Source organism: Bufo bufo, chromosome 5 (assembly GCF_905171765.1).
Source record: "Bufo bufo chromosome 5, aBufBuf1.1, whole genome shotgun sequence".
Classification (NCBI taxonomy): Eukaryota; Metazoa; Chordata; class Amphibia; order Anura; family Bufonidae; genus Bufo; species Bufo bufo.
In genome coordinates, this window is record NC_053393.1 from 47,396,139 (window position 1) to 47,418,494 (window position 22,356).

The window sequence follows — 22,356 nt, forward strand, 5'->3', positions numbered from 1 at the left end:
CTTTGCCTCTGTGCTGCACCCGCTAATCCTAACTACCAGAGCGAATCCCCACATTTGGTGGAGGATGCGTGCAAGCGCAGTGAGGCTGGCGTGAACGCCAATATATTTTTTGGTTTGCATTTTTGGGCATGGTTGTATGTCGTACATCAAACCAGCGGTATTACAACCCGTACCCCACGACAAAATGGAAGCTGTTGTGAAGGCCCTCGTGGAAGCTAATCTACAGCAGCGAGAGACCAACCTGCACCAACGGGAGGCTAATAAGCAGCAGCAAGAGACCAACCAGTTGCTGCTACCACACGTGATGGCTTTGCAGACCTCACTGAGGTCACGCGCACTCAGTTTAAATCTTCAACTGCCACCAGCCATATCTTCTGAGCTGAAGCAGTAAGGACTTGCCCCCCGAGCTGCCAGCCTGAAATAAATGTAGCTCAGCATTTCGAGCATTGAATGTAGACAGGGGTGAATTGGGAACTTAAAGTGGCCCTGGGCAACAAACGAAAAGGAGCCCATGTTGTAGACGGGTCCAAATTTACAAAAGGCGGGCCAACACAAGTAGGCAGGGACAATACAAGTAGGGGTGCAGCAATAACATAGTGCAGCACAAAATTCCGCTCCAGCAGAACCAAATACCACAGCACATAATACTGCGCAGGATGGAGATACAGTTAAATTCAGGAGGTCACCTGTGCCTGCTGGCCAGTACTTGATGTACCTAGCATTAATTAATGCGGAGAGCATCAGATTGCTATGTACAAGACTGGTGGCCATGAGGAGGATTTAAGCGGCCCCTGTAGAGTCTATTCCCAGTCCATCCCTAAATAAGGAGATCCCTGGATCCATGTGAGGTACAGGGCTGGTTCTAGCTTTCTTATAAAGCATGGCATAACCCCTTTAATAGATGAGGCTCCTAAAGAGTGGACCCCGTATATCAAGTTAGAATTCTCTAGTAGTGGATGATAAATATCAAATTGCATCTCTTGTATGTAAAGTGGGACTAATTCTAAACTCATGTAAAATCATCAGGCGTTATTGTATAATTTACCAGTATTTTATTGCAGTAACCTGGTAAATAGCTCCTTCTCTCTCTAGAAAATGGCTCAGCTCTCTCTGTTCCTGTCACAGCAAGAAGTCCCAGCACCAAAGTAGCTAAATTACATCCAGCAGAATAAGGGCTCATTCAGACGGCCGTATGTTATTTACAGTCCGCAAATATCTGGATCAGTTGTTCAGCAAAATCTAACGCATGTCCGCAAAAAAAAAACGGAATGTATGTTTCCGTATGTCTTCTGTATTTTGCGGATACGCAAAAAAAATAAACGAAGGTATCATTTTAATAAAGATTCAAAGGTGACATGACAGGGCATTAAATATGGATTGCATATGGAAGACATTCTGTGGGCAATCTGCATTTTTGCGGAACCATAGACTTGAACCGCATTTTGCAAACAAGTATAGGGCATGTTCTATCTTTTCTGTGGACATACGGAAGCGGACAGCACACGGTGTGCTATCCATGGATTTTGCGGTCCAATAGAAATGAATGGGTCTACGTCTGTTCCGCAAAAATGCCAAACGGATGCGGAAAGAAAAATACGGTCGTGTGAATGGGCCCTAATCCTCAACTGTTATTATGCACTCAGCAGACACATCGCTATTGAAAAGTTATGATTTTGATTGACAGAGGAGGCGATTTACAACCTTTTACCAAAAAAATGTATTTTCTGATCAGAAATGGTAATTCTTTCAATATCAGCTCTAACCGTCCACTATATCCTCATTTTGAATGATATTCTATGGCGACATGACTCATCTATCCCTTGATGTATGTGTCTATTATGTTTCAATGCTCACGGCTGTGTACAGTTATTTCCCAGCACAGGATGGGGGCATAACAGCACCTGTAGTTTAAGAGCAGAGCCATCAATCTTACTACAGTCCCTCGTACAGTCCATACAGTAAAGGATGTCGTATTTTTCCCGAGTTGTTCAAAAGAAACAAGTGATGAGAGAAGTATTGAAAAATCTGATTCAGCTGAGTTTTACAAAACAATTTGCTTTGTGACAAAGCGCATGAAGCGCATTTCTTTGTAAGCAGTGGGTGCAATGACAGGGAGCGGTGATTGCGCTGCCCCCGTCCTTAATTGTACCCCTCAGATGCCGCGTTCATAGCTGATCGCGGCATCTGACAGCAATAATACAATGTAAAATAAAAAAAAGAATTTGTTTGCGAAGAGTCGGATGCCTCCATATTGATTGAAGATCTAGCGCGACATCTTGCGCAGCCTTTGATGACGTCATCACGCTGGCTGGTGTGGTGTCGTCATATGTTACCGCGCACAGGATTTTGTGCGAGATCTTCAATCAAGATGGTGGCGGCCATCTCTTCGCGCTCAAATTGCTGGGGTAAGTATGATTTATTTTTATTTTTACCGCCAATCAGGGAAAATCGATTCACTGCCATTAAGCACGAGGGAATTTGGCTTTGCGGCACATCAAATTTTCCCTGAAATTCGGATCGTGCAGTTTGATTCACTCAACACTGAAAGACACCTTCTCCATAAACTGCTAGTGCAATATCTTTAAGTGACCGGTAGAGGATCCTCACGACTAACAATATGGTACCTTACGCTGGCCTTACACATTCGTCTTTTGTCTTGAACGGCGGGTTTGGCCAACACACTAATGTCGGGGAGACAAGGACTGGGTGAAAAGAATATTTTTCGTCCAATCCTTTTGCTCCTCCAGGAAATAATCCGCCAGAAGTGCCTGCTCCGTTCTCCCCATAGAATACACATACATGGTCGGTCGTGGGAGGAAGTCGAGAGAGATAGCTATTAGCGTAACGACAGATTTCAGGTGCCCGTGCTCAAGACAAAAGTTGACCAGGGAGCTAAAGGTGGCCATACACATTAGACAGAAGTTGGCTGATGGTTGAACAGAAATTGAACAAACAAACATCTGGGGAACGATTATTTTGCAGACACGGCCATACACATTTTAGTCCATATTGGCCGTTATAGTTGTTATAATTGGCCATGCATGTTCCAGCCGGGTGACGGGCGAAAGATTTTTTGGAACATTCTTTCAAAGAAAGATCTTTTTTTCCTACAAACGTTCTTTCTTTGAACAAAGGATCTTTCGTTCGACTATCCAGATGAAAATATTAAAGACAACAACTTCTTTTTCATGCTCTGTCATTTTAATCGACCATTAATAATAATAATAATAATAATAATAATTGTTATTGTTCGATTAAAATTATCATTGTTAAATTTCACCCGACGAACATTCGTTTGGTTTTGATAAAGCAGCCCTAAATTAGAGCATTTGAGATGCACTCTGGTGCTCCAAATCAATGTACCCCCCCCCCCAGGGGTTAATATCCACGCGTGGCTGAGAGACTAGACGCTGACACATAGATGGTTAATGCAATCTCTAACTTTTATTACATGGGGTAAGCGTATATACATCTTCAGAAGAGGGCAGTCCTCACTGAGACTTAAACATTGTTTCATTGGTCAAAAAGGAAGAAGAGATAAGAGAGAGGAGATAACACCCTGGCATCTGCGCACTGGGCCCTACTTTGGAATGTGAACTAATGTAAACATCTGGTTACCGTCGCCATTTTGTAATGGCTTCTATTCTAACAATAATACTGCATACGTCATATGTGACACTTCAAAGAGGTGCTTCTCTATAGGCAGTGAATAATATATACATATCATCGAGCCATATAATTGGCTTATGCACTCCTTCACACTCTATATACCTCCCTTGTTGGGACACCTGTACAAGGATGAGAAACCAGACGCTGCCCACAGAACAGCTCTTTGCCCCCCCCCTCTCTTCTCCAGTCTTGAGACAAAGAGGGGGGTGGGAGGAACTTGAAAAAGAAAAAAGTTAACTTATTACAGTCCTAGAGATACAAAATATAGAATAAAATTCGCACATCTTTAACAGTTTAAATTGTCAGTTTTGATCATTGTTAGACTGATGTGCTTTATTCACACTAGGGCTGAGGCTATTGTTGGAGGTACAGGATATGTTGGTAGTAATTCCTAATTAGAGATGAGAGAATTTCATATTTTGAAATTCGTTCACACTTCGTTGGGTGGTAAAAGGTGAATTGCGTTATGGATTCCGTTACCACGGACCATAACGCAATTCTATGACGGAATGCATAACGGAATGCCTTTAGAGGCATTCCGTTATTCATTCCGTCATAATATAAGTCTATGGGCTGCAAAACGGATCCGTCCCGGGATAGGACTGCATAACGGAAACGGGACGGATCCGTTTTGCAGCCAATAGACATATTATGGTGGAATGAATAACGGAATGCCACTAAAGGCATTCCGTTATGTATTCCGTCATAGAATCGCATTATGGCCCATGGGGTTTTGCAAAATATACATTTTTCGCAGGATGCCTGTAATCGGAAAGCGCAGCAGACTGTACTTCTCCATACATTTACAATAGATACTTAACCAGAGGCTTCTTCAGGTCCATTGGGATTACACATTAAATGCACTGCAAATGCAGGGTTAGCAGTCTTGACTCTGTGTATGGCTTGATTGACTACTGATACCATCTGAATAGCCAGGGCAAATACATAACCCAAGCTCATAACATGCAAAACACAATGTAGTTCACATCTACCATAAAGACAATCAGAAAATACTAACAAAAAATATAAAAAAAACTATGCAAAAAGGTGAAGATAAGATCAGTCCTGCGAATACTGATTAGGCAGGTCAATCAACCAGTACTGAATATTTAGGCAATGATACAACACGTATGAAGAAGACATAAATCCTGCTAAGAAATGATCCTTATTATACAGTATAATCTAGTATCAAACCATCATCTACTAAAACATTAAGCAACAGCAAAATGTAAAGCAATTCTATACAGTTATACAGTATGTCACACATATATACAACTACAATATAATATTCACATTAGATACGTTTGACCTCTGCACACCAGATAACCGGGGAGATATAATACAGATTGAGTATAATGCACACCCACGATAATTACCTTGGCTCTGCCCAAGATTGGATAAGAAAAATGTCACCGCAAGGAGCGACACAAAGGCCATCGTGTGTGCACTGCGCCCCGTCCTCATTTTATCTGCTGGAACCCAGTAAGCAAATCTGCAAAAAATTTTAAAAAAGGTGTTAATATAAATTAGAGTATGTAATGTGGCAGGATAATGTCCCTTTTATCCCTTAAAAAAGTAGCTGCCAACACCTGCACAAGTGTATGCAAGTAAATATGTGACTGTGTGTAGTGAGTGTTCATGCCAGTGTGAGGTCAGTGCGTGCGTGTACGGATGAATATAGTGGATGTGCGCCTGCCTTCATGTATGTACCGTATGCGGTGAGTGTGCATAAGTGAGCATGCATGTCAATAGTGTGCATGTGTGTGCCTGTCTGATGGAAGTGCGTTTATGTAGTGTGTGTGTCTCTCTATTTTTTAGCCTATACAGTTTTTCTTACTTTTAAAATTAGGCTAGATATTGTGATATGTAGAGATATTGCGCCATTTGTCTCAATATCGTTATCATTAGAAATGTGCTGTTTTTGCCTAACCTTAGCCAACACTACTGAATAGTTTCTGTCCGCATCCAATCAGCATTTTTTGCGGATCGGACCCTGACCCATTCATTTCAATGGGGCCGCAAAAGTGTGCTATTGTAACACCCCAGAGTTGTGTTACTACACGCCTCTACCCCGCTACTATCTCCTAGGAGCCTTTATACTGTCATCAGATATGATTTTCCTCATGTCTTCCACAAATGTGCATATAAATCTATGTTAAATGCAATTGTTCATGTAATTAGCCTGGTTACCAGCAGGTGGCAGCAACTCATTGACAGGGACCAGTTACAGTTTAGTGTATCTGAGCTGGAATGGATTATTCCAGCTTAGCTCCCCCTGTGTGGAGAAGTGGGCTGGACCCACATCCTGCAGTATGGGTGGAGAAGCAAGTTTAAGTCAGTGCCAGCCACCCCTGCTAGGGGAAGGCTGTGTGATAGTGTTCAGGAGAACCCCTTCTTAGGGAAGACAGCAAGGACCTAGTCTCGGCTGAGACGTGGCCATATACCCAGTCTGAGCACCTTCAGCTCTGCTGGATGAGGAGAGCAGAAACTACAGACATACTCCAGAGTTCCAGGAAGAAAGCATCCCCTGAGAATCCATCTGTGAGATAAGTCCAGAGTCCTAGGAGAAGTCTGTTCCTCCTCAGCTAGTCTGTCCCCACACAGCAGAAGTTATAGATACATGCAGAAGCTAACCCTGCCACAGTTACTGAGCTACCAAGCAGACGTTTATCCTGCAAGCTCCACATTTAAAGCAGAAGTACTCATTCCTGCCAAATATAGCCAAAACCTGCTGGGACCAAGAGACCAAAGCTGTATACTGTTTTGGATGCAAGTTATTCCAAGTAAAGTAACGTTTGAACTTCATCTAAAGGTCTGGACATCATTTATTCTGCAAAATTCCTCTATTACTCCTACTATCACCACACTCACATTTATTGCAAGTGAGCCAGGAGTCCGGCCGTACCCAGGTAGGAGACACTGTAACACAACTACCACCAAACTACAGAGACATTATAGGCCATTACACCACTCTGGCATTCCTAATCTGGGACGTGTGTTATAACACCTTGGAAGGGCCCTGGGAGAGTACCCTGAGCACGCTGCAATTGGCGTCACGACAAATACAGAATATTATCCACCTGTACCTGGCCACTGCACTATCCACATCCATCTGTCCGTTCCGCAGCCCCGCATAGAAGGTAGAACATGTCCTATTCTTGTCCTGAGGATAGGTCATTAATATAAAAAAAAGCGGACAATCCCTTTAAGATGACACTTTAAAGAGGAGCTGTCCCCTCTCCTGACATATTTTTTAGTAACTATTTGCATCCCTCATGTAATACCAATTCTGGAGCATCTGTTCTTATGACTCTATGTTGTACCATTCCCTTATTATTCCTGATAGAAATGTATGAATTAATTGCTGGCAGTCTGCAATGAAGGTCCATTGGTCCATTTGGGTGTTACCAGTTGGTGGGTGTGCTTGCACAGTCTGATACTGGCAGCACTCATTGGATAGTTGATTGGATAGTGCCAGACTGTGCAGGTGACACCCATCTGGACCTTTTTTTTTTGTAGACTGCTGGTAACTCATTCATCAACTTCTAGAAGGAATAATAGAGGAACTGGACAACATAGAGTCATAAGAATAGAAGCTCCAGAATTATTACATGGGGAATGCAAGAAGTTACTAAAAGAGACATGTCAGGAGAAGTGATAGCTCTTCTTTAAAGGGGTTATCCGACACTAACAAATGCTCCCCCATATGCTGGGCCCCTCACACCGATTCTACTTAGCTGGCTCCTCGCACCCTGCACCGCTCCTGGTCCCCGCACCGTCGCTGCTGCTTCTCCCTGTGCACGAATGAAAACATCTGGTGTTGGGTAGGGGGGGGGCAGACAATGGCAGGCGGTGATGATGGGGATGTGCCTCCCTAGTATTGCGGGATAACCCCTTTAATGAGTCCCTACCCTTTTGCTTAAAGAATGTCTTTCAGCTCCCTAGACATGTCTGTTTAGTCAATAATTGCAGTCTCCATAATATAATTATTCAGTATATTTTTTTCTTAACTGTCTCTATTATTCCTCCTAAAAAATTATGACTAGAGTGACAATTAGGTCTTATCAGTTGAGGGGTGTCTCTACATACTCTGACATTGTCCAATCACTGCTGACTGTGCAGGTTCATACTTTTCTGACAAGTGAAATGGTAACACCCAGTAGTTAATTTAGTCATTAGTTTCTAGGAGGAATAATAGAGGAATAGTGCAATCCAGCATTATAAGTAATGATGTTCCAGAATTTTCATTACATGGGGGATGGAAATATTTACTAAAACAGACATGTCAGGAGAGGGGACAGGAGCTCTTTAAATCAGACACCTCCTTATTGGCGAGTTATGCATTTGATTGCTATTAAAATCAACAAGAACTACAATAAAGGAACCAAACTAATGGCACACATCAAAATTAAATACAAATATAACTTTATTGAAACATGATTAAAGAATCATGCAGCTGCTGCTCCCGCTGCACTGTGATTGACAGATGTAATCACGTTTACACTGCCTTACCCTGTCAAAGTGCAGAGGGAGCAGCAATTGCAGAGAGAGCAGAGCCTCTAGGTGTAATGACAACGCCCCCATTGCTCCTAGAGGCTCCGCTCTCTCTGCAACTGCTGCGCCCTCTGTACTTAGATTGAAAGGACCAGGAATGATGACGTTCTCACTGCTTGGCCCTGTTAATCAAAGTGGAGAGGTTACGGCAGTTGCAGAGAGAGCAGAGCCTCCAGGTGTAATGGCAACGCCCCCGTTGCTCCTAGAGGCTCATTTGCATATATTAGAAGCTCAATTTTCTCAGCAATGCGGGCACATATGAACATGGGACCAACACAGACGCCTTCACTGCCAAGTGGACATGTAACAGGTCAGTGTCATAGGTACAAATCTGCTGACATGTCCTTTAAGCCATTTTTTATCAGTTTAATAAGAATTTATCTACAATTTTTATGAGCTGCAGGGAGTTCAGAGATAAGAGCTACACATCGAGCCGTCAGAGCAGCTCCCTAACGGATTCAGTGCAAAGCAGAAAGCAATACACTGCAAGTAACAGCTGTAAAAAAATAAATAAACTGTTGAAAATTATTGAAAACAATTGGAAAATGATTTTCAGCCCAAAATGTATAAAACGGAATGATAAAAAAAATGTTTTCCTTTAACAGTAACACAGTATGCAGTAACCTCCTAAGCTTCCCCTAGTGGTGACTACAGGCATAGAGAATTGTATCATGTAACTCTGTGATTTTGAATGGGATTTGAAGATAAATTAAGAAATAAATCAGGACAGAATGTTGGAACTAAAATTCACATCGAGGTCTTTCTAGGTTCTAATCCAGTATAATAAAGAACTTTGTTATAAACCTAATACCTTGAGCCCGCAGGCCACCCTGTGTCTCACAGCTGACTTATAGGGTTTGCTTAACCACCGACTTGTAAAGCACATACCTTAATTCTGGATATTATCTTATTGCAGGACGCTGGCAATGGTAGCACGCAGCCATCCAAACTATATCATCAGCCTCAATTACTGTATGAGTCAGCATTCATTAATGCATCAGATAGCTGTGCTGAGTTTGTCATCTGGCACAGCGGATGGTATTATTATCATATGTTATCTGGAGTGCTGTACAGGACTGTAGGTATGTCTACTGGATTATTCTAACAATTTTCCCTTCTTAGGGTAGGTTTATGCACAACGGATTTGCTGGAGTCATTTTCTGAAGCAAAGTAGCAGAATGCCTTAGTCAATTGACCAAAAAAAAAGAAACAAAAAAAACCCCAGTATACTCCCCTTACCAATCCCCTGCTTCGATATGACATACCCTGATGCCCCAGACATGGGGCTATCTGCAATTGTTATATTAAGTAATATGTTATGTACCGCAGCCGATGGGGTATGGATGGCAGGGACAGGGTTAACCACCCAGTTTCTCCTCTCTTGGTAGGAGTTCTAGCTAGGACAGTGAGGAGCAACTCCTAGGGTCTTAGGGACCAGCAAGAGATCCTTTTCTTCTGTGAGACCACTACTCCAGAGAGACTGCAAGAACACCAGGAAACCTGAAAAGATATAGCTTTCCAAAAGCGACATCATTATATAGACAGTGTTTAGCAACCACAGCTTTACAGACCCTGCTACGGGTGAGGGACTATGGTTCAGACACCCATCACCTGAGTTCCGTTCAGGTAAACTCAAAAGCCTGCTTTTTCATAAGTGGACACCTATAGCCACAAGTGCCAGCTTACAGCTGTTTGCCAGATGTTCAGGACAGAGGCATCAGCAAGATAGCATACCAGAGGTGTGGGGAGGGAAATTTCATTTTGTCCAAACTACTGCTGGATATTTTATTCTTTGCACTAAGTAAAGAGAGACTTTTATTCTTTTACTTCTGGCCTGATTCTTTGCACCACCTTTCCACTGCACCCATCCCCAGGGACCGAAGCGAGGGAGTACACAGTAACCCATCATATGACACCCCATCCCACCCCCCCCCCCCTTCCCCGATCCTCTGCAATGACTGCAGCTCCAGCAATGATGTTCCAACACCTGTGACCACTGCATCCTGTGCTTGGCCGCAGCAGTCTTAAACATATGTTGTCATGCAATCAAATAGAGACCCATAGGAGACCAGGGAATCATCATGTCAGAGCAGCAGGGGAGCTCTAAGGTCAGTAAGCTGCTGTTTTTATTTTATGCGTTTTTCCACACCTGCCAATTTTGCTGCAGATCCACAGAAATGTGGAAAGTTCGCAATCAATCTGCAAACTTTTAGTTTCAGAAATTGCCATTTAAAAGCGAGTCCCATCTACCCCAAAGTTCTGACTCTGCGATGACTTAAAAAGTCATTGTTTTTGGATAAGACGTGCTACTATGTGCAAAAGTAGTGAAAAACAAATAAAACTACACATATTTGATATCGCCATAATCAACTGACCCATATAATAAAAGTAACACGCTAGTTATGCTGCACGGCAAAAAAAGTGCAAAAACCAATAGTGGAACACGGTAGCTTTTTTCGCCCCCATTACTGCAAATCAATCTGTAAGCGATATGTATGCCAGAATGATTCGACAGAAGAAAAAAAAAGACTTATTGACAGAAAAAAACTAAAGAAAAATCGATAATCGTCCTTAAATATTTTTTTATTTTGCAAAATTACCCTGCCCTAGGAAAATGCCCCGGAGTACCCCTTTAATGGCTCATTTGAACCAAACTTTTCATATACATTCTAAAGTCTATATTGACCGGAGGCGCATTCTGCCTGATATTCCCAGCTACTGTATCCAAATCTTGTATAATCCATGCCCTACAGAAACTAATTATGGCTTACTACATAAGGTCCTGGGGAAGAAGGGGGGCTCTATGTTCTCATCTCTGTGTCACCTGCCTACTTGTTACAATAGAAAATGCAAAAGGTATTAGACTTGTTAACAAAAATAGATGTAGCAGAGATGACTTTGTAATTTAAATGTTTGGGGCTGCCTGGCTTTTGTCAACATAATGCAGCAGGTATACTTAAAGGTGTATTCTGGTTAGATTATATATAGTTCTCTCCAGTCCATAGAACATGGGATAACTATTAGAATATTGGGGTCCAATCACCCACCAAACTCAAGAATGGGGGACCTGTGTCCCTGAAATGAATAGAGTGGCAGGTTAAACTGAACCAATTACCACATGTACAATCTAATTAGACAGTGGGTAACACCAATGCAGTGAGGATGGGAGAAATGGTAGTGGCTATGATGGTTGTAGCAGTACTCACAGTTCATGGTAGCGGTCCTCACTTTGGCCGTCCCCGGACCATACACAGTGAATGAAGAGTGCACCCTTGCATCCCTCAGGGCACTTCTTGCCTTTCTGGGACTCCTGCCTGATAGTAGTTGGGGTGCCCTTGATGTTAGGTGATTGGCAGTGTGCACGGCAGGAGCATGGATGCAGTACCGGTGGACAGATGATGGAGTCAGTAGTCAGGCCCGTTGGTTGCAATAAATAAAGTATTTCTTTACTAAATAAGTGATGGGAGTAGTAGTCCATATAGCAGCACAAGGCACAGTTCCAAAGTATATCTCAGTACAGTATAGTCTCCTCCCAATAGCTGTGAATGGGCAACAACAATGGTAGTAATCAGGGCCGACCAAGCGGCTGCCTTAGGGCGCACCCTGGAGGAGGGCGGAAAAATTAACCTTTTTTTTATTTTATTTTTAAATCACTTACTTGTGCGCTGGCAGCACGGTCACGGGGTCAGGCCAGGGGGGTGTGACTGGCGAGTGGCGCAGCGGCGGCAGCAGGGACTGGAGCTGACTGTGTCTGCGAGTCTGACTCACACATAGCCAGATTGCCGCAGCAGCAGGACAGGTGGGTAGGTGATCACTGACGAGCGCACCAGCGCCAGAGCGCACGGCATAAATGTGTTTTAAAAAAATTATTACACAAACAACAATCATAAATGGAGGGGGGGGAGGTGACCGTGACATGATGGGAGGGGGGACAATGTCTGTGACATGGGGATGGGGCCAGGACCGGCCGGAGGGGGATGTGCCATGGGGGGGGGACTGAAATGTGACACAATAGGGGGTACTGATGTGATCATGATGTGACACGAAGGGGGTGATGGGACATGGTTTGGAGGGGGAGAAGTGTGACATTGAGGGGGTGAAATGTGACATGGGGGAGATATGTGACATGGGCGTGATGTGACAGAAGGTATTATGTAAAAAGGAGGGGGAGAAATGTGACATGGAGGGGGAGAAATGTGACATGGGGCTGATGGCTGACATGGGGGGCTAATGGCTGACATGGTGGCATGATGGATGGGGCTGATGTCTGACATGGGGGCTGGTCTGAGGCATTGGGGGTCTGATCTGAGGTCTGATTAACATTGGGGGTCTGATTGCTGGTCTGACCTGAGGTGTAATGAAAAATATTTTATTATTATTATTCTGCTCTAAAACCTAAGTGCGTCTTAGAGGGTGAAAAATACGGTCCTCAAACCAGCGATTGTCTGATACCAGGACCACACAGAGGAGAAGCCAGCTGCTGCAGACGGGCCCAGGGCCAGGTGAGCTGCGAGGGGGGGGGCACCAAAATGTAGCTTCGCTTGTGTTGGCAAAAATCCTTACACCGGCCCTGGTAGTAGTAGTGCACCCTGACTCTCCTTCTAAGGACACTTTGCAGTCTTTCCACATAACCAAAGGCCCGCAGTTCTGTACTTGTTAACCCTTTCTGCAGTTTCTGGGCTGAGGGGTGCATAATTTTGATTCCGATGGCCTGTCTGTCTCAAGACTAGTAGGTACTGGAAGCAATATACCCTTTCCACATCAGATAAGTCTTTTGCCATAGGCGAGCGGTACCTTGCCGTTGTTACTTTGTACAACCTTTATAGTTCTGGACCTTCTAAGATGGCGGCTCTCTTTCCTTCAGGGGTCCTCTGATGATAAACTTACTTCTTTGGCAGCTGTAGTCTCAGAGAGAAAGGTTCACTAGACTTGGATCTAGTCTGCAGGAGCTTGCACCTGTAAGTCTGTAGCTCTGCTAAGACTCCACTTACTAACTAACTAACCAACCAGGGGGCAGACCAAGTCCATCGCCCAGGCAACCTAATCAGGTCTGCCAGTATTAACTATATCTTGCCCATACATTGCTATTAGGAATATGTAGTGCCCTGGAGCAGGGGTACATTGACGTTTGGACATTTGTGGACATTTGCTCCTGTTTCCCCTATGCAAAGTCATCACTTCCTTACTATATTTCACTTGAAAGGGTTAACTTGCATTGACTTATACTGTTTAATACTGTGTAACAGCATTTTATATGTTTGCTTTGATATATATCCTGTTCAGTTGCACTGTATTTGCAAGGCTCTGTGGAAAGGGTTAATTAAATACTGAGAGACTTTTGGGACTTTGAATGAGAAGCTGGTAATTTTCCACAGCTACTACAGGGTTTAAAGAGGACATTTCATCAGTTTAGCCCTAGTCTAACTACGGTCTTACCTTATACGGCGGTCCCCACTGATGCCATGGCATTTTTTTTTTCCAAAGACCACTCTTTCCCCCCCCCCCCGGGTTCGTCCGCTGTTGGCCCCGTTGATTTCGGCGCCTTATATTATAATGAGCCGACTCGGTTATGCTAGGCGGAGACCTACCCCCAGCGAAACTGCGAGTCTCCGCCTAGTATAACTGAGTTGGCTCATTATAATATAAGGTGCCGAAATCAACGGGGCCAACAGCGGATGAACAGGGGGGGGGTTCTTTGGGGGAAGAAAAGTGCCATGGCATCAGTGGGGGCCGCCCTATAAGGTAAGACCATAATTAGACTAGGGCTAAACTGATGAAATGTCCTCTTTAAAGAAGAGCATGTTTTGGAGGGAAAAAAACAGACTTGTTTACCACCAAAACCAGACAGACTGTCCTTTTGGATGTCCGGTTTTAGGTATGTTGTTATTTCTGAAATCTTGTTTTTGTCTGGAAAAACTCTGATGTGTTTGCCACGAGTATCATTGAAGCTCTAGTGTAAGACTATGACAGACGGGAGTTGTAACATTGTAATTGGTTGTGCTGAGTTTCTCCACTACACCCCTCCCACTAGGAGGTTACAGTCTAGCTAGAGATGGTATATAAGGATTGCAGTCAGAGCCCCTAGTGTCCTGCAGTTAAGGACCAGTGCTTGGAGGTTAAGACTCAACACATGGTGATGCCTCGACTGTATCCAAGGGACCTAGCGTAGCACTGGGACCACCACAAACATTAAATTAACCCTTTTAGCAGCGTCCTCTGGGGCACTGCAGCAACCATGTCACTGTTGCTGAGGCTAAGCAGCCATAAGCCACTACTTGTATGTCTCTATACAAATGCATCTGCCTAAAATGGTATTAATAACATCCACATATCGTGAACTACCAGTCATCCAACTTGAAACATGACTCTGTATTCGCATTCCTACCTGTCATCAGGGACGGGCCATAGACCCTACAGGGAAATTTCCAGGGGGCTGCCAGAGCCCTCCTCATGGCCAGTGACTGTAGGTGCCCTCATGAATTGACCTGTATTGCTGTCCTCAGGGCGGTGATACAGTTGAATACTGCAATGGGAGGGGGGGGGGGGTGGTTGGGCAGTATTTTTATGCTGCCCTGTGGTATTTGGTTCTGCTGGGGTGGCATTTTGTGCACTTCAATTCGAAAACCAAAACAGCAATGGGAGACCCCGTTGGCGCTCCATACACCTGCGGTAATTCTGGGGCCAGGTCAAGAAGGGCTTTGACTGCTTCAGTTGGATTTTTAGTGCTCTCCCAATTCCCAAACCGTTATCCTGATGATATATTTCTTATACAGTGTGGGTTCTCCAAAGTGGTCCCAATACTTCCAAAGATGATATTAGTGCCGTAATGTAGAGGCAAGCAAGTCTGCTCGTTCTGCTAACAATCCTGTGGAAATGCCACGCCGGTGGAGCGCCACAAACCAATCAGACGTCACTACTGATGCTCTGGAGGCCACACCAGGACACTCCATACCAACGCGTTTTGGAAAAACAGGGTTTCCTTTTTCAGGGATACTACTTAGCTTCTTTCTACTGACTTCATCCTAGAGTGCCTAGCCTCAGCTGTACGTGGCCTGGTTGGTGTTACTGGTACCCCCGCTGGCTAAGGAGTTTTTACAGGCTGTAATTGGTTCAGTCTTATTGGAAATAACCATGTGCTGTAATGAAGCAGCGGTGCGCATGCTTGACCTTCTGCTCCTCTCATATGGGAATATGCGGCTCTAGAGCTCATGATTGTGGAGGCTAAGTGGTCGGGCCCCCACCAGTCTAATAGTTGTCCCCTATCCTTTGAATAAGTAATAACTTTATCTAACTGGAGTACCCCTTTAAAGACCAAAGTCAGATAACATATCCAGACAACTTGAGCTCTGCTCCGTCTGACCAGCTCTGCACTGCTACTGGATATCCAACAAGCCCAACTCTGCTACATCTATTTGTCAGAAAGTAATTGCTCATCCTGTATGAAAACACAGCAATTCCAGCACTTTGGACAGTATTTACGTGCTCTTTGTTCTTAGATCACAGTTTTAGAAGGGAATTTGTAGGAAATGTCCAGTGTTTCAATTGACCTTATTTTTGCATCGGGTCGAATGCAATTGTTCTCAATAGATATGAATTTGATACCACAATCTACTAACATTAATAAGACAATGACACAAGGATAACTACCATGCTCAGCAATGCAGCCCAAAAGAATGAAATAATACTCCAGAGCTGCATTCACAATTCTGCATGTTTCAGACCTCAAATCTACCAGTATTCCCTGCTGCTTCAATGTCTGCACACAGCTGAATAATTTGATTTGCATTCTGAAAAGTGTTGTTTTTACAATGAGCTCTAAAGAGACTGCATTCTGGAAAAACTAGCTGTATTATAGGAGCTGAGCGAAGCTGTTAGAGGTGTGGATCACAACAGGCTGACAGTTGCTTCCTGTAAAAACTACGAGAATAGTGAGTGCAGCTCTGGAGTATAATTCAGGATATTTCTCAGGATCAGCACAAGTTAAGTAATGTGATGAATGTACACAGTGACTCCATCAGCAAAATAGTGAGTGCAGCTCTGGAGTATAATACAGGATGTAACTCAGGATCAGTACAGGATAAGTAATGTAATGTATTTACACAGTGAATGCACCAGCAGAATAGTGAGTGCAGCTCTGGAGTATAATACAGGATGTAACTCAGGATCAGTACAGGATAAGTAATGTAATGTATGTACACAGTGACACCACCAGCAGAATAGAGAGTGCAGCTCTGGAGTATAACACAGAATGTAACTCAGGATCAGTACAGGATAAGTAATGAATACACACAGTGACTCTACCAGCAGAATAGTGAGTGCAGCTCTGGAGTATAATTCAGGATATAACTCAGGATAAGTACAGGATAAGTAATGTATGTACACAGTGACTGTACCAGCAGAATAGTGAGTGCAGCTCTGGAGTGTAATGCAAGATGTAACTGAGGATCAGTACAGGATAAGTAATGTAATGTATGTGCACAGTGACTTCACCAACAGAATAGTGAGTACAGCTCTGGAGTATAATACAGGATGTAACTCAGGATCAGTACAGGATAAGTAATGTAATGTATGTACACAATGACTGCACCAGCAGAATAGTGAGTGCAGCTCTGGAGTATAATACAGGATGCAACTCAGGATCAGTACAGGATAAGTAATGTAATGTATGTACACAGTGACTGCACCAGCAGAATAGTGAGTGCAGCTCTGGAGTATAATACAGGATGCAACTCAGGATCAGTACAGGATAAGTGATGGAGTATATATTCAAGGTCGCTCAGCCGTTTGTTTTGTAATTAAATTCAAACAACATGAAGATAGATATGAGATAGATAGATGATAGATAGATAGATAGATAAATAGATATGAGATAGATAGATAAATAGATAGGAGAATGAAGTGGTCATCTCTCCTAGACTCTCAACAAACCTTTAGGGACACCCTTCCCCCAACGGCCTTTAAAATGCGATTTCCATTGCTGGACTTGTGCCCTCGGGGTTCATTGCCCAGCATACAAGATCTCTCTTCCAATCTGCGTCTGGGGGGGTCTCTCTCCTTTCCACCTCCAGCATCTCATCCATTATATTAAGCCGTTCGCCTCTACTATATCTGCTAACCCGGAACATGCAATGTTCGAAAAACTAGCAGCGCAACAAAAAGAACCTAGTAAAAAAGATCTCGACTCTCTACTCCCTGCTTCTACCTAAGATTCAGTTTAACGAATTTAGTTTTATTCCAAAATGGGAAAGAGACTTAGGGATCAAATTATCAGATGACGAGAAGATAAAACTTTTGTCTTTGTCACCAAAAATGTCTTGATGTGTCAAATTGCAGGAAAACTACTACAAGGTGCTCACAAGATGGCACTACATACGCCCTCCAAAATCAATGCTCTACTTCCAACGTGTTGGAGGCGAGAGAGGCTCTTACATCCCCATTCTGGTGGCAGTGCCCCAGGATCAGAGACTCCGGATCAGCTGTCTGTAATGTGCCAACGCCACCTCCCAGTTTCCCCTAAGATTTGCCCCTTAGGCCTCATGACGGAATTACAGGCCCCACAGGCGCAACAACATTTAATTCAAACGTTACTGGGTGCAGCTCGGATATTGGTGGCTGGTCAATGGAAACAGAGGGAGCCCCCCCCCGTATTGGCACATTGGTTACATAGAGGGGATCAGTTGTACCGTTTTGAGCAGCTGGCCCACCGGGAACTCCATTCCCCAAACAAATTCAAGGCCATATGGAGCCCCTGGCTGAAACACAGAGGCCTTGACCCAGATGTTCGAAACACAGTATAACTAACAGACGTACTCAAGTATATCCCACACCTCTCACGCTAATCTCCACAATCTATTATCACTGACAGGACTAACACCCCCCACCGCTAAACCCCCACCTCTCCTCTATACCCCCCCTCTCCCCCCCCCACACACCCTGTTCGTGAGTCCTCTTAGTTGACATATCTTGTGAAAAGGACAATAGTCGGTTCTTACGTACGTGTTCTGTATTTAATATGATATGAGGGGAAGCTCCTCTCTTAGGCCTCATGCACACGACCGTTGTTTTATTCCGCGTCCGTTGTTCCGTTTTTCGTGATTTTCTGCGGACCCATTGACTTTCAATGGGTCAGTTGAAAACTCGGCTAATGCACCGTTTGTCATCCGCGTCCGTGATCCGTGGTTCCAGTCCGTCAAAAAAATATAACCTGTCCTATAAAACGGTTCGCGGACCCATTCAAGTCAATGGGACTGTGAAAAAACGTGGAGGCACACAAGATTGTCATCCGCGTCCGTTTTTTTCCTATCATTTGCATGGCAAGCTTTACTTAGACTTTTTTTTACTTTCCTTCATGTCTGGTGATCCTCCAAAAATAAAGGAAGACACACGGAAACAAAAATGGAAACGGATCACGGAACAACGGAACCCCGTTTTGCGGAACGGAACACAACAACGGTCGTGTGCAGGAGGCCTTAATGAGATGTCGGTGAAAGGTCATGTTGACCAATTTCTGTGCTTTGTCTTATAAAATAAAAATGTGTTATTATAACTAGAATGAAGTGGTCATTGGTGTCTCACTATTATTATTATTTATTTAAATGCCCCCTAATTCCATGGACTTCAGGAGGGGGTTACACATAAATAATATAAAAATCCAATAAACATGAAGCTATTACCAGACTGGTACAGAGGGGGAGAGGACCCTGCCCACAAGAGCTTACAATCTCAAGGCTCATTGGGGCGATCTCCAACCAATAGTTTAGGAACCACATGTGGCGGACGCCCCTGCTGTGTGGCTCACCACCGGAGTCCTGTGTTTTTTGTTTCTGGACATTTAAAAGTTCTCTCCCCCATGACCGTTCCTTCCGACCAGCACTGAAAGCTGAATGTGGCTCGCAAGGTACAAAAGATTGGGGAGTGTGTCCTCTGATCTAAAGAAGAAGAAGTAGCAGAGCTAAGTATGTCATTTGACATGTGTCAGACATCTGGGACTGAACCGTATCAGACTATACACAGTCCTATGGCGACTTTGTCCTGACAAGCACAAGAGACTCCTGTCCCCTTAATCGGTGGGATGAGGCCTCGGCGCGGATCTGTGAGGGGCGCAGGAGATGAATGCAGGGTGGAGAAGCTTCCTCACACTGACAGCGGCTTCTGAGATTTGTGGCTTCAGGCGAAACACCTTTTGCAGTGGAATTCTTGAGGAAACACTCATCTCTTTCTTCAGCTGAAGCAAAAAACCTATTGACCTGTGCTAACCCTCCTCCTAGATTGGGGGCAGATAAAATACCCTAAATATTGGGGTGGGCCCCAGAGGAATAAATGGCCACGCTGCATTACCGGCCTGGGAGATAAGACTGTTTGCAGGAGCCCAACCAGTGCAAACACCTTCGATTTGGGATCGGAGACATCTGGAGCAGTAAAACTCCACTGATCCCTCCATAGTAAATCCCAAAGTCAAATACATTCTGTTTTTCCAGGATCATACAAATGTAGTGGGGCTGAATTTGTCATTTGGTTCAACTCATCATAATATGACAGTCAATCTGTGACTTTCCATAGGGCTGCAAGTAAACTTACCACACTATCTGCAGGCACAGGATGAGGGAGACCAAGATTTTAGTTACCAAGTCAACTCTGCTACATCTGAAATATTAGTATTCTATTAAAGAGTGATAACAAATCCCCTGCAGACGTTTACTATACAGCACCCTGGACTCAGTACTGCACCTGCGGGTCAGATTTCATATGGAATCAAAAAGAGAAAGAATGACTGGCGTGCTCCATCAGATATCTCACTACGGAGGCATTCTCCGCCGGAGGCATCGCTCCTAGGGAGGGAATAAGGCGACTTTCACACTAGCGTTATTACTGGATCCGGCAGGGTTCAGCAAAAACGCTTCCGTTACTGATAATACAACCGTCTGCATCCGTTATGAACAGATCCAGTTGTATTATCTTTAACTTTTTTTTTTTAACATAGCCAAAACTGATCCGTTTTGAACTCCATTGAAAGTAAATGGAGGACAATTCTGTATTCTATTGTGTCAGAGAAAACGGATCCGTCCCCATTGATTTGCATTGGGGGTCTGATTTTCTCTGCATCCCAGGGACGGAGAGAAAAAAGCAGCCTGCTGCGGTTTGCTCTCCGGTCTGGAAACTAAACTAAATGGAACGGATTGTATTTTGGAGCATTCTGTTCTGTTCAGTTCAGTTTTGTCCCTATGGACAATGAATGGGGACAAAACGGAAGCGTTTTTTTTTCCGGTATTGAGACCCTAGGACGGATCTCAATACCGGAAAACTTTAACACTAGTGTGAAAGTAGCCTAACTCAGTGATACAGTGTCATACAGAGGCACCAAACTCCATAGTATAGAGCTACATGGACTCCATACACATTCCTAAGATTGCTTAGAGTGGATATCTATTATCTATCTATCTCACACAGTATCTATGTATCATATATATATCCATCTATCTCATATCTATCCATCTATCTATCTATCTATCTCATACAGTATCTATCTATGCATCATATATCTATCTCTATATCTTTATGCCTATCTTCTATCAACTACCTATCATCTCATAACTATCCATCTACCTCTTTTCTAGCTCTGTCTATGTAACATCTATCTAGGATCTATCTATATCTATCATTTATCTGTTTCCTAGTTCTCTCTCTCATATCTATCTAGCTCATTTGAATTGACCTTATATCAATCTATAAATTTTTATAATATGAATCTATTAATAACTTAATCTACAGTATCAGATGTCATACAATGGTCTCCAACCTGTGGCTTTCCAGCTGTTTTGAAACTACAACTCCCAGTATTAATGACTACATACATTTTGCGGATACTGTGCGGCACTGGGTCATCTCATAAACAAGATCAGGAATGAAGTAACCGTAAGAACAGAAGAAAAGAACAAGAAGCTGCCAACAGTACAATGTGCCCGGGTGTGCGGCCCGGAGCCCCCCAGTCTCTATACTGTGCTCTTCCCAGTGCAACCAACTGGAGCCTCTAATCAGATCTGATGCAGAATATCAGAGACCAGAACAACTGCTGAAAACACCAGCTGCAAAACCCATCATCTACAAGCAAATGTACGGAAGCAGCGCACGTCCAAAGTACCTGAGAACAGGTTGTCAGAAAATACAGCCTGAGCCCTCGGCACTGTGACATTCACAAAAAACGAAAAATGTTGCAGCCCTCCAAAAAGATCTACTAAAAAGTCTATTATCTATCAATCTAAATATCTATTTCATATCTAATATCTATCTTTACCAATCCATGAATCTATCTAGTCCATCATCATCTCATCTCTATCTGCCTGACTATCTAGTTATCTTTCCTTCTCATACGGATTTCTCGGTCTATCTTTCTAACTATAACACATTACAAAGTTTATTAGACAAACACTATTATAGAAAAGTGTATCTTTCATTTAACAGCAATAAACAGATGTAGCAGAGTTGAATGTATTCTTTCATACTTGGATGCCACATGGTTTGAGCATACTCCCTAAATTAAGATGTTATAAAAAAAGAAAAGGTGTTACCCAGCAGTCCTATGTAAACCCCCAATAACACATAATATCATCATGAGTTTAAACTTAGCAGCTCAGCTCTGCTGCATCTGTAGACAGCACACATACAGTACAATAGCGCTATTCTCTCTATTGAGAATGGAAGGTTTCTTACCAGTAGATTCATTCGTAGTAATTAGCAGTGGAATGGTGACGTCCTCTAGAAGGTGACAGTAAAGTTCGGCTTCTTCTTCCTGAGGTTCTCATTGGCCTCCTCCTTCGGGGTGATGTATGAGGGTCCTTCCCCGCAGCTGCACTGTGCTCCACAGCACCAGATCTGACAGAGAAGTGGAGAAGAGGGAAGACAGCAGCAGGGCGACCAATTATAACATAGAAGGTGGAAAGAAGGAAGCCCAGCAGCTAATCCCTCACATCTGCTCCTCCGCCCCTCCTTCCACAATTACCTTCCCAGCCCTAAATGATGGGAGTTGCAGAGAGTAGTGCCACTGAGCCCTAAACAGCGCGGCGCCAGTCGCTGGTATACAGGTGCATGCATGCACCCAATGCGAAATAAAATCCAATGGTAGACAGAAAATTGCAA

At 43.7% G+C, this 22,356-nt stretch overlaps 1 protein-coding gene across 2 annotated transcripts in view; it reads right to left on the bottom strand.

The window, feature by feature from the left end:
* COL14A1 (collagen type XIV alpha 1 chain) overlaps positions 1 to 22,118 on the bottom strand; it is a 191,832-nt gene extending 169,714 nt beyond the window's left edge. For both annotated transcript variants that reach the window (XM_040432003.1, XM_040432000.1), the window contains exons 1-2: positions 21,931 to 22,118; positions 5,046 to 5,161 (exon numbers count right to left, since the gene is read on the bottom strand). In XM_040432003.1, the coding sequence (XP_040287937.1) occupies positions 5,046 to 5,133 (88 nt within the window). In that variant the 5' untranslated portion in view covers positions 5,134 to 5,161; positions 21,931 to 22,118. The remainder of the gene's footprint in view (positions 1 to 5,045; positions 5,162 to 21,930) is intronic.
* Between the last annotated feature and the right edge of the window lie 238 nt (positions 22,119 to 22,356).